At 34.4% G+C, this 14,761-nt stretch overlaps 2 protein-coding genes across 2 annotated transcripts; both read left to right on the top strand.

The window, feature by feature from the left end:
• LOC106769704 (protein DETOXIFICATION 42) lies at nucleotides 1-6,142 on the top strand. The gene is made up of 14 exons (XM_014655429.1): nucleotides 1-83; nucleotides 190-324; nucleotides 497-618; nucleotides 1,298-1,498; nucleotides 1,625-1,794; nucleotides 2,200-2,335; nucleotides 2,771-2,867; nucleotides 2,962-3,062; nucleotides 3,237-3,400; nucleotides 4,844-4,915; nucleotides 4,999-5,115; nucleotides 5,226-5,321; nucleotides 5,568-5,689; nucleotides 5,781-6,142. Exons 1-14 carry the CDS (start codon nucleotides 73-75, stop codon nucleotides 5,839-5,841), a joined length of 1,605 nt encoding a protein of 534 aa, XP_014510915.1. The 5' UTR covers nucleotides 1-72; the 3' UTR covers nucleotides 5,842-6,142.
• Nucleotides 6,143-7,875: 1,733 nt separating this feature from the next.
• Nucleotides 7,876-10,902, top strand: LOC106769703 (disease resistance protein RGA2-like). The gene is made up of 2 exons (XM_014655428.2): nucleotides 7,876-10,534; nucleotides 10,739-10,902. Exon 1 carries the CDS (start codon nucleotides 7,891-7,893, stop codon nucleotides 10,504-10,506), a length of 2,616 nt encoding a protein of 871 aa, XP_014510914.2. The 5' UTR covers nucleotides 7,876-7,890; the 3' UTR covers nucleotides 10,507-10,534; nucleotides 10,739-10,902.
• The last annotated feature ends 3,859 nt before the right edge of the window (nucleotides 10,903-14,761 follow it).

Genomic DNA, 14,761 nt, shown 5'->3' with positions numbered 1-14,761 from the left:
GTGATATGATAAACGTAACATGATTTGATTTGCTCCTTTGCTTCATGATAATGCTTTTCATCTGGGCTATCTATGAGAGAAAAGTATGGAGTCATGGAAGCCTTTTTCATTCACTGTTATATCTTTCGTGTCAAAGTGGTGTTGATTGTTGATCCAATTTCTCATTATGTGCTCTTTGACTGTTTCTAGTTTCCATTGGTTGTCGGTTGATCAACTACTGAATACCAGAAGAAAAGTGGTAAACTTGTGTAAGGGAATTCCATTGTTTGAGAGGAAGCCGCTCTCAAGAATCATGTCCTTTTTAATGTTATTTTCTGGTATAAGGTACAGATTATTGCTTGCACTGTATCTTTTCTTTCAGTTTAACTGTGTTTCTTTAGCTCTGCACTGTTTTAGGACTTTGATTCAACTTGGATGAAGTTTTCCTTGTTTTACTAGTTGTGGTAGACATTGCATTCATGATAATTGAAGAGGCCATGTTTTTTTATGCTTTCAGGAATGCTCTGACAGATGATGAATTAGGCCTGGAAATAGTGCATATTGCACTCCCTACAACTCTGGCTTTGGCAGCAGATCCTATTGCTTCTCTAATTGATACTGCATTCATCGGCCATATAGGTTTGATTTACATTTTCCCAGAAAACTGTTAGACTGATACAATTAACGTTTTGTGAATATTTATGGTGTTTGCTGCTGACTAGTAATGCAACCTGTTTGGGGATTTTCACTTTTCATATGCACAACGGGTGTCTAAAGTCCAGTTTTAGGCTTACAAGGACATAGTGGTTGGAGATTTGACCTTATGAAGTTTCATATTTGAGGACAAATTTAGGTGCCCACATTGTGAGATCCATGTTGTCGACCTCACCTAGTTGGATAACGCCTTTGTTGTTCTTGTTATATTATGAATGATGATGATGAAGAGGACACAGGGCAAACGGTGCTGCAACTATGTGAATGGTCACAATGGTAACATTTTCACAAGTCATAGAATTAAAATCTAGAAAGTGGGATATGTCTTGAAGATTGAGGGGCCTATAGAAGTGTTATAAATGTAGCTAACTATGTTTATTGTTTTAATACTTCTCTTCTCTTGTGTCCTTGTGTTCATAAATAGTTAAAGTGGTGAACAGCAAAAGATTATCCATACCATTAGGGATGAAACAATGCTAAATATTTCCATGAACTGTTAGAAGAACTATAGCTTTTACTGTAGGAATTACCCTTTCATAATTTTTTTTTTGTCCATTTTCCAGTTACTAGCTTGCCATTGACTGCATTTATTGCTATTTTGTAGGCCCTGTGGAGCTTGCTGCTGTGGGAGTCTCCATTGCTATTTTCAATCAAATCTCAAAAATTACAATAATTCCGCTTGTCAGTGTTACAACCTCTCTGGTTGCTGAGGAAGATGCTGCTGAACAAAGTCATCAGTCGGAAAAAGAAATTCTGCTTGAGGAATCTAATGTAAATGTAAAGGTGGATATAGAAGACAAAACTGGTATATATATTTTTCAAGGACAAACAACCATTCAAATTTATGAATTTGTATTTTATGGTTCATTCAATTGAAGCTTTTCTGGTTTACTCTATAAGTATTAAATTTACTTTTATTTACATTTTTAAGGCAACACTTTTTCAATAAATGCTGATAAAAAGGCTGCAGTTGGCCGTGGCAAAGCCTATATTCCATCAGCATCATCAGGAATAGTTATTGGCGGTGTTCTTGGGGTCCTACAAACTCTCTTTCTCATTTTTACAGCTAAACCGATGTTGAATTACATGGGCGTTGATTCTGTGAGTACTTTCTGGACAAACCATGAAATGAATCACTTGGGCTGACTTAACAATGTGTCAGTGCTGTTTTTAGTCCCTAGAAAGTGACTAATCTTTGGTTTTATTCCTGACTTCCAAAACTATTAGTTTTCATCCCTATATGTTTAACAGAGTTTAGTCCTTATAATCTTGAGTTTTTGTTCTCTGCATTATTAGTTTCAGAGACTAAAGTTTGACTATTTCAAAACTATAGCGATGAAAACTTATGGTTTTAAAAGTAGGAACTAAAATCAAAACCGATCCATTTTCCAAGAAGTAAAAACACCATTAACCCTTTAATAATTATTTGAAGCTAACCTTAATTTTTTATTTTTGGTCTATAGTTTTAGAAGACTTTAAATGACTGTCATATTGTTTTTCATGCAGAATTCTCCTATGTTCAAACCAGCACAACAATACTTGACACTGAGATCATTTGGTGCACCAGCAGTTATTATTTCTATGGCAATTCAAGGAGTTTTTCGTGGAATCAGAGATACAAAAACTCCTTTGTATGCTACAGGTACTTCACATCTTCTATACATTGGATCAGTATATCTATCCAGTTCATTATGGTGATACTAGATCTCTGTTAATTGTTACTTGATAATATGATTTCCATTTAGATAAATCACTTCCTCTAGTGTTCCAATTTTTATCATAATCTCCTAACTAAGATTTCCTTTATGTGGATAAATGATTCCAATCAACAACATTGATGCTATGAAAGGGAGAGAAAAAGTTCTGACGTGAAAAGTTGCGTTTAAATTAAAAACAAAAGGGACTGATTAGCATTTTTGTATATTTTTTATGTTGTTTCATGTGCATCCATTCAAATTTCTTGAATCAGATCTTGATAGAGACTAAAGGGTTAGTGGAGATCAATTAAAATTTATTTCTAAACACAAAATGAGAAATACCTTATTCTCATTCAGTAACTTGTAAAACTTCATTGCAGTAATGGGAGATGCAACAAATATCCTTTTAGATCCATTGCTTATGTTCGTAGTGCGGTTGGGAGTCAGTGGGGCAGCCATTGCCCACATTTTCTCGCAGTAAGTTCACCTTTTGAGATTCATTTATGATTAAGGATATATCACACAAACAAGATGTTCCAGCTGAAGTCACATTGGTGACATGATTTAATAGGTACTTGATAGCCATAATGCTATTGTGGAGTTTGATGAAACAAGTTGTTCTTCTGCCTCCGACAATGAAAGACTTTCAATTTGGGAAGATTCTGAAAAATGGTTATGATTTTATCTATTCCTTCTCTACTTTTAAAATCTCCTGCTTCCTAATTTCTTATCATTACTTTTCTTCCTACCGCTTGAATTTGATCAATCTCTTGTAGTCTTCTGTAAATATTTTTGATGCATTCTCAAGGACAAGTTTCTGACTCAGTTTTCTTCCCTTGGTTGTAGGGTTTCTGTTGTTGGTTAAAGTTGGAGCTGTGACTTTCTGTGTGACCTTGTCTGCATCCCTAGCAGCAAGGAAAGGATCAACAACTATGGCTGCATTTCAAATCTGCTTACAAATTTGGATGGCAACATCTTTGCTTGCTGATGGATTGGCTGTTGCTGGACAAGTAAGTAATTCATAATGAGTCCAAAAACCTATTTCTAAAGCTCATTTGAAATGTCAAAATAAATATCCTACTAGAGGGAGATTCGATAGAATAGTGAGTAAACCCATATAAAAGAGCATAACATGGCATTCAACTCAAAATCCTACAATAATAGATTTTTAGGTCTTTTCTTATATTTTGTTCTTCTTGTTCATTTCTATTCAACATGAAAGGTTTCCAAGATTTTCAATGAAAGGTTTCCAAGATTTTCTGCCTCGATTCAACTGTCAATTCCATACTTGGCATGTGCCAGCAAGACACCCGAAACTTCTAATTGGAACTTCTATATCATCATGGTTATGAAATTCTCGAGTTAACTCGTAAACTCGTACGAGTTTAGGTTCTTAGACATGACTTCCGAGTTAACTGGAAAGTAAACTTTTTTTCTGCGTAAACTCGGTAGAATCGATTATGAAATCGATAGGATTGTGTAGAATCGCAAGTTTGGAACGATTCTACGAGCTTAAAAAGGAAAAAATTAAGAAAAAACGAGGTCGATTGAAGTTTAGGGTTTCATGACCTGACTATCACTATCTCTCGTACCCTTTTGTCTCTTCATGGCACTACTACAATTCTTTTTTTATTATATATTTAATGAAATGCATCAAAATTAATGACAATAATTCAAATATTTATGTTTTACAATATTTATTTTTATGAACAATATATCTATATATTTTATTTATTTAAAATTATATAATTTTATAGACTTATTTGAATTAATATATTATTTATATAACTTTTTTATCTGATGTAGACTCTTATAAGTTTACGAGTCGAGTTTACATAAATTCTTGAATTTGATAACCTTGTATACCATTATTGTCAATCCTGTTTAAAGCATATACAAATTTCTTATTGATTGCATTTAGTGAGTTTCTACATGCTCCTGTATTGAATTTGCCTCAGAATCATCATTAATGTTAAACGAAGACAGCTTACACCATAAACCATAATAACATGAAAGGGAAGAGAAACAAAGCAATTTTAGTGTTTGCTGCATAACCATACTATTATCCATACTTGATTCATGTTTAAGGAAAAAAAAAAACATGACAGATGATAGACCATCATCATACTCATAAATGGTATCAGCAAAAAGATGTGTATTCACCATCATTAAAAAAGTACAAATCTGTCCAAAATCAGACTAAATTCATCTACTTAACTAAACATTACCATTAACACAAGCAAACATGGCTATAACAGTAAAAAGAAAGGTAATTTTGAAGAGTTTTACGGTCCATTAATTTCACAAGTCAATTACATGCATCCTCATAGTCTCCTTGTGATATTTATCATCATTCACGTATCAATCTTCACTCCCGAGATGTTTTTATTTCCCAAATGTAAGTTCCTTTTATACATTCAAGTCAATATAGACAATAGTGAGATTGTTTTCAGGCTATTATTGCAAGTGAATTTGCTAAAAGGGATTACAAAAAGGTTGTCGAATCTGCCTCACGTGTGCTGCAGGTATTCCAACTTGCTACTTCAATATTATTTATTTAGTTATTGATGCTCTTAATTCACCTATCCTGAGTAATATTACTATGCAGCTTGGCTTGATTCTTGGGCTGGTGCTCTCGGTCCTTCTTATGAGTCTACTGCCCTTTGGTTCTAAGTTATTTACAAATGACAGAAGTGTTCTGCAACTTATCAGTATTGGCATTCCAGTAAGTAACATCAATACAATATAAAATAACACTCTTTCTTCCTAACAATGTAATGATTTCATAGTTTCTCATCTGTTTTTCCTCTCTTTACTTGATGAATACTTGGTCAGTATGTTGCTGCCACTCAACCCATCAATGCTTTGGCATTTGTTTTTGATGGAATCAACTATGGGGCATCAGATTTCACATACTCCGCTTACTCAATGGTAAGTTAATTAGAAAAATTACTTCTTCTGTAGATTCAAGCTAGTATCTTAGATTGTGTTCATGATTCACTAATACTGATCAACCTTTTGCCTTTGAAAACAAGGAAAAAAATGATATTGTGAATGTTGACCAACAACCATTTAATTGCTATTATGTACTTAGAAAGAATTATTGCAATGATTACCCAGCCCCCAACTCCTCCTTTGTGGCCCCATTATTGCTTATGTACTTGCTATTATTCTCAGATTATGGTGGCGTTGGTGAGCATATGTAGTTTATATGTGCTGTCCTCAAGCTTTGGCTTCACTGGTATCTGGATTGCGTTGTCTATTTACATGGCTCTAAGGATATTTGCAGGGTTTTGGAGGTAACTTCTGCTACAAATAAAAGACACATTAGCATAAAAATTTACGACGTTGCATTGAAAGATGTAAACATTTATGAACTTTATTATTCAGGATTGTTACTGCATCAGGACCTTGGAGCTTCCTTACCGAAAACTCTAATTTGTTCCAGTAGTTCCATGCGGCTTTTAACCATTTTGAGTTTTTGATTCTAACGTGCACAGCACAAGCAACATTGAAGAGATACCCTATCATGCAGTACGACTACTTCAGCTATTTCTTCCTTCTAGTGGGGTGGCTCTTTTCAAATGATAGTTTTTATTTGAAGTGATTTTTTTACTACACATGAATACACGTGTATATATGTATATGAAGACAGTTTGTATATAGATGAGATTTTAGGAAAGAAAGAGCAAACTATGTCTTCTTTTTTAATTGAATGTAAATGTTTTGGTTCTCAATTGGAAGATCTTGAATATCTTATTTAAGGACAGTATATATCGAAAGTCTTTTATTTAAGGACAGTATATCCTATTCTAGAGCAACAATACAAAGGAAGAGTCACCACTAAAATAATTGTACTTAAAAAATTAAAAAAATATTTTTGCTTGATAGGTAGGCCTTCCAATGTAAAAAAGACTCACACTTGAAAGAAATATTATTAGCAAATTCAATGTGAGTTATAAATCTTACATTAGTTAGAAATGACTAAGATGAAATTTTAGGTTTAAGGTGGTGTCGTGATATCTTATAGGAGTCTGTCTACGACTCATTGGTGTCCAATCTCTCAGTCTCTCCCCTTTAAAAAACCTAACACTAGGTTGTTTGCAATCTTTAATCACACAAAAGTGTGTTTTGAAAAGAAACTTGTAATACTCCTCATGAAGTTTGAGGATTTCTTGTATTGAAAATCTTCTATTTTAAAAAAGTAATTTTTGAAAATCTTCTATTTTAGAAAAGTAATTCCCACATTAGAGTATAGTAAAAAAGTAAGGGTTTCCACCAAGATACAAGTACTTAACATGTTTATGCTTAAGATGGAGGTTTTCTAATGTAAAATTGACTCACCCTTAAGGTAAGATTGTTAAGAATTTAAGGTGAGTTGAAAGTCTTATGTTTGGTTAGAAATGACTAAGATAATATTATAACCTATTATATGAAGGTTTTAGGTTGAATGTGGTTTCATGGTTTTTATATAGGTTTGTTCACCACTCATTGATGTCAAATCTCCCATGTGTCTCTCTTAAAAATTCTAACACTAGGTTGTTTGCATTTTTAATCACAAAATTTGTTTTCAAAAGACAACTTACAAAGTTTGTTTTCAAAAGACAACTTATAACATTTCTTTATCAGTTAAGAAACACCTAATAATTTTTTATTAATATCCAAAATATATAAGATATCAAAAAATAATTTGACACCTAAAAAAATTTTAAATTGTTTCTATATTTTCACAACATCTATTTTCTATTCTTAATTTAGAAATATAATATTTGTTAAACACTTTGAAAAGTTCTCATTCATATGAGTCATATAGTTTGTAGAAACTTATTTAGAAGGTAATATTTCGTAGATTTTGTAGATTTGTTAGCTGTAAAACACAATGTAATTTTATCTTTTGATTTATCTTTTACCATCTTGACTTGTCTTTTAGCATCTTGATGTTTCATGGGGAAATTGGGATTTGTATTTTCTCATTGTAATTCTTGACTTTAAAAGTAACTTCAAGAATATGAAGTAAAGTGCCTTGGATGTTTTATTAATCTTCTTTAAGCTTATGCTTGTGAGCCACGCATCATTTGTGACAAAATAATTATAAATAAATTCTTTATGTTTTTCAACAAAATAATAGATATTTCATATAACATTGTACCAGAACTTTTCCAATATAGTATGGAATCAAGAAATTCCTTACTCAATAATCTTATTCTATTAATAATATCTAACAATTTATTCAAGTATTCATTAAACGTCAAACTTTTTCATATTTATGTAAAAAATTTCCTAAAATCGAATACAAATAAAAATATTAAACAAATATTATCAACTGAGAGAATATCTTCTTATATAAACTATCTAAAGGCAATTATTTATGATTCATCATCCGTCTAAGGTAATCAAATAGGAGTGTCCCATGCCAACCCATGGTATTTATGATTCAACCATAAATATTTGAACTACTCATCATAGATATTTCTACGAGCAACTCTCCACCATCCAAACAATGATATCTAGATCAATTCAAACTAAACCAAGGTATCCTTGCATTTCATTCCCACAGATCTCTCTGAAAAACATCATGGCCGAATCACTTCTTTTCACCTTCGCAGAATCACTCATAGGGAAGCTTGCTTCTGGAGCCGTTCACGAAGCTTCTCTTGCTCTCGGTGTGCACGCAGATCTTCAACAGATGAAAATGAGTATGTCACTCATCAAAGCTTTCCTGTTAGATGCTGAGCAAAAGAAGCCAAGGAGCAACTCACTGAGTGAATGGCTGATACAGATCAAGCAAGTGTTCTCCCACGCAGAAGACTTAGTTGATGATTTTGAGTGTGAAGCGTTGCGGAAGCACGTTGTCAACACTCGCGGTGGCTTCACAAGACAGGTACGTCGTTTTTTCTCAACCAGTAATCCAATCATTTACCGAATCAGAATGGCACATGAGATAAAAGACATCAAGGAGAGGTTGCAGAAAGTTGCAGCTGATGGGAACACGTTCGGCCTTCAAATCATTGACCAAGATACACGTGTCGTGCATGTGACGGATACTACTTATTCCCACGTAAACCCTTCCAATGTTATTGGAAGACATCATGAAAAACAGGAAATACTAAAGCTTTTACTACAACATGATCATGATGGTTATGACAAAAGTCTCTCAGTTGTTTCCATTCTGGGATTCGGTGGTTTGGGAAAGACCACACTGGCAAAGTTGGTGTTCAATGACACCACCATCGACGAGTGTTTCCCATTGAAGATGTGGGTTTGTGTCTCTGGTGATTTTGAGCTTAGGAATGTGCTTATTAAGATCCTCAATTCTGCTTTAAACCCAACTAACGAAAACTTCAAAAACATTGAGACTGAGCAGCTTCAAAATCGTTTGAGAAATACACTTCAACGCCAGAAGTTCTTGCTTGTGCTGGATGATGTGTGGAACGAGTATCAAGCTAGATGGGATGATTTGAAGGAAATACTAGATGTAGGTGTTGAGGGGTGTAAAATCTTAGTGACAACTCGTAGCCACTTGACAGCTACCATGATGTGCACCAAATCCTCCAACTCTTACCATCTAGAACGCCTTTCTGAAGATGATTCCTTCTTTTTATTTGTCAAAACGGCTTTTAAAGAAGGGGAAGAAGAAAGATATCCACAGTTGTTGGAGATTGGGAAGGAAATCGTGATCAAGTGTGGAGGAATACCATTGGCAGTGAAAACTTTAGCGAGTTCACTGTTCTCTGTGGTTGGTAAAAGCAAGTGGGAGGCTATGAGAGACGATAAGATTTGGAATTTGCCACAAAAAGAAAAGGACATTTTGCCTGCTCTTGAGATAAGTTACAATCAACTGCCTTCCCATTTGAAACCCTGTTTTGTTTGCTTCTCCCTTTTCTGTGAGGGTTCTGAATTTTTTAGCTTTTATGTTGCTAAGTTGTGGGAGGCACTTGGTTTTCTTCCACCACCAAAGGAAAATGAGACAATGCATGATATTGCCATTCAATTTCTGCGTGAGCTGTGGTCAAGATCTTTTCTCACAGATTTCATTGAATTAGGCCATGGTTACAGTTTTAAATTACATGATTTAGTGCATGATCTTGCTATGTATACTGCCAAAGGTGAGTTTCAGACAATATACCCCCGCAGTTCAAAAATATCTCCCAATGCTCGACATTTGGCATTCAGTGATAATAATCTGCTAGACCAAGCTGTCATTCCTACTGGTCTGAGAACTATAATTTTTCCTGATGAAGCCACCAATGAAGCTTTCTTGAACACATTGGTGTCAAGGTGCAAATACTTGAGGTTTTTAGAACTGAGTAACTCTATATACGAGAGTTTACCTCCTTCCATTGGAAAGTTGAAACACTTAAGATATCTCAGTCTCTTTGGGAGTAAAAACCTTAAGGGACTTCCTCGCTCAGTTTGTAACCTGCAAAATTTGGAAACTTTGAACCTTAATCAATGCACGGAGCTACAAGAATTGCCCAAAGGAATAAGCAAACTCATCAGCCTACGCCAGTTGCATATAACCACAAGGCAACTTCATTTTCCGGACCAAGAAATCTCAACTTTGACTTCTTTAGAGACTCTAACATTCAACTCTTGTGATAATTTGGAGTCATTGTTGAAAGGGATACAACTTTCTAGTCTTAAAAATTTGTCTTTGCATGACTGCGGGAAACTGAAATCTTTGTCCTCTCATGTCATAACAAATTTGGAGAATTTGGTTATCGACAATTGTTGTGAGTTGGAATTGTCAATGGGCTTTGGCAACCAAATCCCTGATTTAAGGTTAAAGTCTCTTGCTTTTAAAAGTTTGCAACAGTTGGTCACTTTGCCTCAGTGGTTGCAAGGATCTATGAACAAACTACACTCCTTGGTAATTGCTGACTGCAACAATCTTAAGGAGCTTCCTGAGTGGCTTTCTTCTACGATTTGTCTCAAACTGCTTGTAATTGAATACTGTTCATCCCTGCAGTCACTCCCTGATAACCTCAAAAATCTTGAAAATTTACTCATTAATAGCTGTCCTGAATTATGCAAAAGATACCAGCCGGGGGTTGGACAGGATTACCACAAAATATCTCACATCCAAAAAGTTTTTGTTGGTGAATTGGAAGAGTGATGGCAATTCTTTGATAACAAAGTTTAAGGTGTTTGATTTTTGTGTTTTTGGTTTTCATATTATATAGACTAAATTATAACAAGGTTGTGATTAGATAGACCTTCATGAAAAAACATATAAATACCATATCAAAAATATGATTGTTAGAACTTTTAAGACGTATTTATTACAACATTGATTGTTAAACCGGTTTAATACTGAACTAAATTAAACATTAGACTATTTTTAACAGATACACCTCATGGGTTAGAATATCCGAAAAGCCAAAAGGGAAGCTAAAGAGTGAAAAGATTGTTTGAAATGAACAGGCCTACATCCAAAATAATATTGCATACAGGAATAGTTATTCAATTGACTTCTTGGGAGTTATTTTTTTTTGTTAAAGATTAGTTACTGAAAGTTGTATTTGTAAGCACTCTGTATCTCATGTAACATTTTATATTTGTTAAAAATTCTTACTTTCATATGCTGTACTCATTACCAAATATGAAAGTAAGAATTTTTTTTTTATAACATTTTATATTCTACTAATAAGAACCAGTATCAAGAATGAGAAAGTTGACCTGTTACATATAATAGAAAAATATCTTAAACATTTTAGATTGAAAGTTTAACTCATGATATATTAGTATTGAATTTTTCCTATATAAAATATTTTATATATAAATAATATTACAATATTTATATATAGTGCATACTAAATACATATCAATATATATTATTTTATAATATATAATATCAAAATATAAACTTAAATATATTTTGTGTCTATAAAATTAGTAAAATTTGACTTTAGTTACTATTAAAAAAGTTTCTTTAATTTTCATCTATGGAAAAAGTTGAAATTTGACTAGTAGTGAAAGGTCATAGTTTTCATCTGAAGAAAGAATGCTTAATTAATTCTGTCCGAAATGCGATGTTAACATTTGTTACCTACAATGATTGGGTTTTCTTGTATTTTTTATTAATTAAGTTATGTAATTAATTTTTGGTTTAAACCCGGATGGTATTCATATGTTGAAGAATATCAAGTGATTGTTTTTTTGAAAATATAAATTTTATAAAATTGTAACAATAAAATTGACGTGGTAAGGTTGATCTAGATGATTTTATTACGATGTGATAATATTAATCTGGATGACTTTATTACGTGAAAAATATAAATTATGATTTGTAATGAAAATTTTAAATTAAATTCTCTGATTCTAATTAGATAATGTAATTAAATCTCTTTAACTCTAATTCCCAGCGAAGGAGGAAGCTTCCTTTCCTCTTGGTTTTCTAATTTCGATTGGGTTGTTTTCTGTTTGATTCTTTGTTTGTAGGAGTAGTGGTGGAAGTGTCCCGACCTTATTTTTGTAGTGATTTGGAGTTGCATGGGGTTAATTTCTAGGAATTCTCTTATTAGAACTAGATATTCGGTGGATTACTGTCTAATACAGTAATCGTGCTTACTTAGTTTGTTAGGTTTTCTTCCTTTTTAAGTTTATGTTTCTCCCTTTCCCCTTTGAACTCTATAAATAGAGTTTCCCCCTTTCTTAACAGTTGTAACACATAGAGATATACACAATACACAAGACGGACATTTTGTACACAAGTAAATAGAGGAACGTTTACTCTAACCTTTGATCCATGCTTCTCCATCTTTCTCCTCTTCGATCTTCTTTCTGTTTCTTCATCCAGTGAAGGGTGTTCCGAGCTTTGATGCTGAATCACTGTGGAGATCTCCAACTACCCCCTTTTTCTCTCGCGTCTCGCTGTCCAATCTCTCACCTACCATCTGACTGAAGAGGCTTCTTGCGAAAGAGATATTTCGCGTTTATTGGGTCGAAGGCCATTGGGCCTCAACTATTTTTGTTTGGGTCAGTTTTTTATTGTATCAAGAGCATGATTAATACTCACTCTACTTCCGCTGCACAGGTTTCATTCTTGAATCACTGTGGAGATCTCCAACTACCCCCTTTTTCTCTCGCGTCTCGCTGTCCAATCTCTCACCTACCATCTGACTGAAGAGACTTCTTGCGAAAGAGATATTTCGCGTTTATTGGGTCGAAGGCCATTAGGCCTCAACTGTTTTTGTTTGGGTCAGTTTTTTATTGTATCAAGAGCATGATTAATACTCACTCTACTTCCGCTGCACAGGTTTCATTCTTGATGTTTATTGCTTAGTTTCTTGGACTATTTCTTACTTCAGACTACAATGGATAACACAGATCAGTCCACCAACCCTGTCAGACCTACTTACATCCTGGGGAGAATTCGGGCCTAACCTTCATCTCTCAAGTCCTAACTGAGACTAATTACTCTTCTTGAAGCAGAAGCATGAGAAGAACTCTCTTCTCCAAGAACAAGATCAAATTTATTGATGGGTCAATCAAGAAACCCAAAAAAAGTGCAGCTTTATTTGATGCATGGGAAAGATGCAATATGATGGTACTCTCATGGATCATAAAGACACTTTCTCCATAGATTGCACAAAGTGTGATATATGTTGAAGAAGCCAAAGAATTGTAGGATGAGTTAAGGGAGACATTTTCTAAAGGTGACTATTTTAAAATTTATGACATTCTTCAAGATATTCATTCAATCAAACAAGGGGAAAAAAGTGTTAATCAATTATTTATTGATTTAAAAATCCTTTGGGAAGAATTGGAATCCCTTAGGCCCATACCCAATTGTACCTGTAAGATCCTTTGCAATTGTGAGTTCTCAAAGAATTCTCTTAAATACTGAGAAATAGAACACGTTATATGCTTCTTGAAAGGGCTGAACGACACCTATAACACTGTCCGAACCTAGATTCTCTTAATGGAACCTCTGCAAAACATCAATCATGATTTCTCCCTCATTATGCAATAGGAGAGACAAGAAAGATCTGATACTGGCATTGTAACCCAAAATCAGTCTACTGAAACAACAAGAGTTCTGACCAATTGCTGACAAAAACAACAAATATAAAACTGACCAGACCTGGAAAAATCAAGGTCGTGGTGCTGGGTCACGTGGCCAGGAAAGAGGCAGAGGAAGGAATCCTAGCTATGGAAAGCAATGTTCCTACTGCAACAAGATGGATCACATTGTGGATGAGTGTTATTCCAAGCACGATTATCCACCTTGGTACAAACAGACTGACAACAATTAAGAGAAAAGAAGTGACTGGAATTCAGTCAATGCCTTCCAGAGCAATTTTGGACTAGAGATAGTTCATCAAGGCGGCATCAATACTGCCTTCAACTCACTCACACCAGAACAAATGAAAAAGCTTCTCAGAATAATTGAGAAAGCTATTGAACCTACACATAAAATCAATTAAATGCAGAGGAATGACCAAGACGACAAACCAGGTAATCTTTCTTGGATTATTGACACCGGGGCCACTGATCATGTGACCCATGAGAAAATGAATTTTGTCACTTTCTATAAAATTAAGCCCATTTAGGCTACCAAATAACTCTATTATTATTGTTGAACATGCAGGAATTGTCCAATTCTCTAAAGATTTTGTGATTTTCAATGTCCTATATATCCCTGATTTTTCTTTCAATTTAATCTTTGTTCAAAGTCTTATAAAAGACTTGAATTGTAGTCTAGCTTCTTGATAATGACATATTTTACCATGATTTCAGTGATGAATCAAGAGAAATTGTCAACCCTTTCCTAACTTTTTACCTTGTAAANCCTTGTTTTCTTTTAGTTTGATTAAGTGGTTGCACCCCAAGCTCTAATGAGATATTTTGTTCACTAATCCTTGCTTTTATGTGCTTAAGGTAATTGGAAGAAGTCTATGCATCAAAGGAAGGCACTGGAAACCAAGAAAAGCAAGAAAAGCAGCAAAAACGAAGAAACACAATTATGCTGAAATCAGGCTCGAGCCCCCCCAGTTTTGGGGGGCTTGAGCGCCAATGCATCAGCTCCTGAAGAGTGACTGACGTGCGCCTGAGCGCCCCAGTTTTGGGGGGCTTGAGCGCCAACTTTGCTGACATGGCAGATTTGCCCTGTTTCACTTGGATGCACGAAGAACTTGCCATCTTTTGCTACCCAAACGCATTTCCTCTGATTGGGAGCTCTTGGAGCGAGCTAGGAGCTGTGGGAACAACCCTTCTTCTTCCTTGGGTTCTCTTCTTTCTTCCATTTCCACCATTGTTGTAAGCTTGAGCTCTCCATTCATGGAGAGCTAGTTTCATTATTGTTGGGGGATTGATGTAACCACTAAACTCTTATGTAAAGCATGTTGTTTTGAATGAATATATACCTC

The sequence above is a fragment of the Vigna radiata genome, chromosome 8, assembly GCF_000741045.1.
Source record: "Vigna radiata var. radiata cultivar VC1973A chromosome 8, Vradiata_ver6, whole genome shotgun sequence".
Lineage (NCBI taxonomy): Eukaryota > Viridiplantae > Streptophyta > Magnoliopsida > Fabales > Fabaceae > Vigna > Vigna radiata.
The sequence above is the reverse complement of the archived record's forward strand: the minus strand, read 5'-3'. Positions and strand labels throughout refer to the sequence as shown.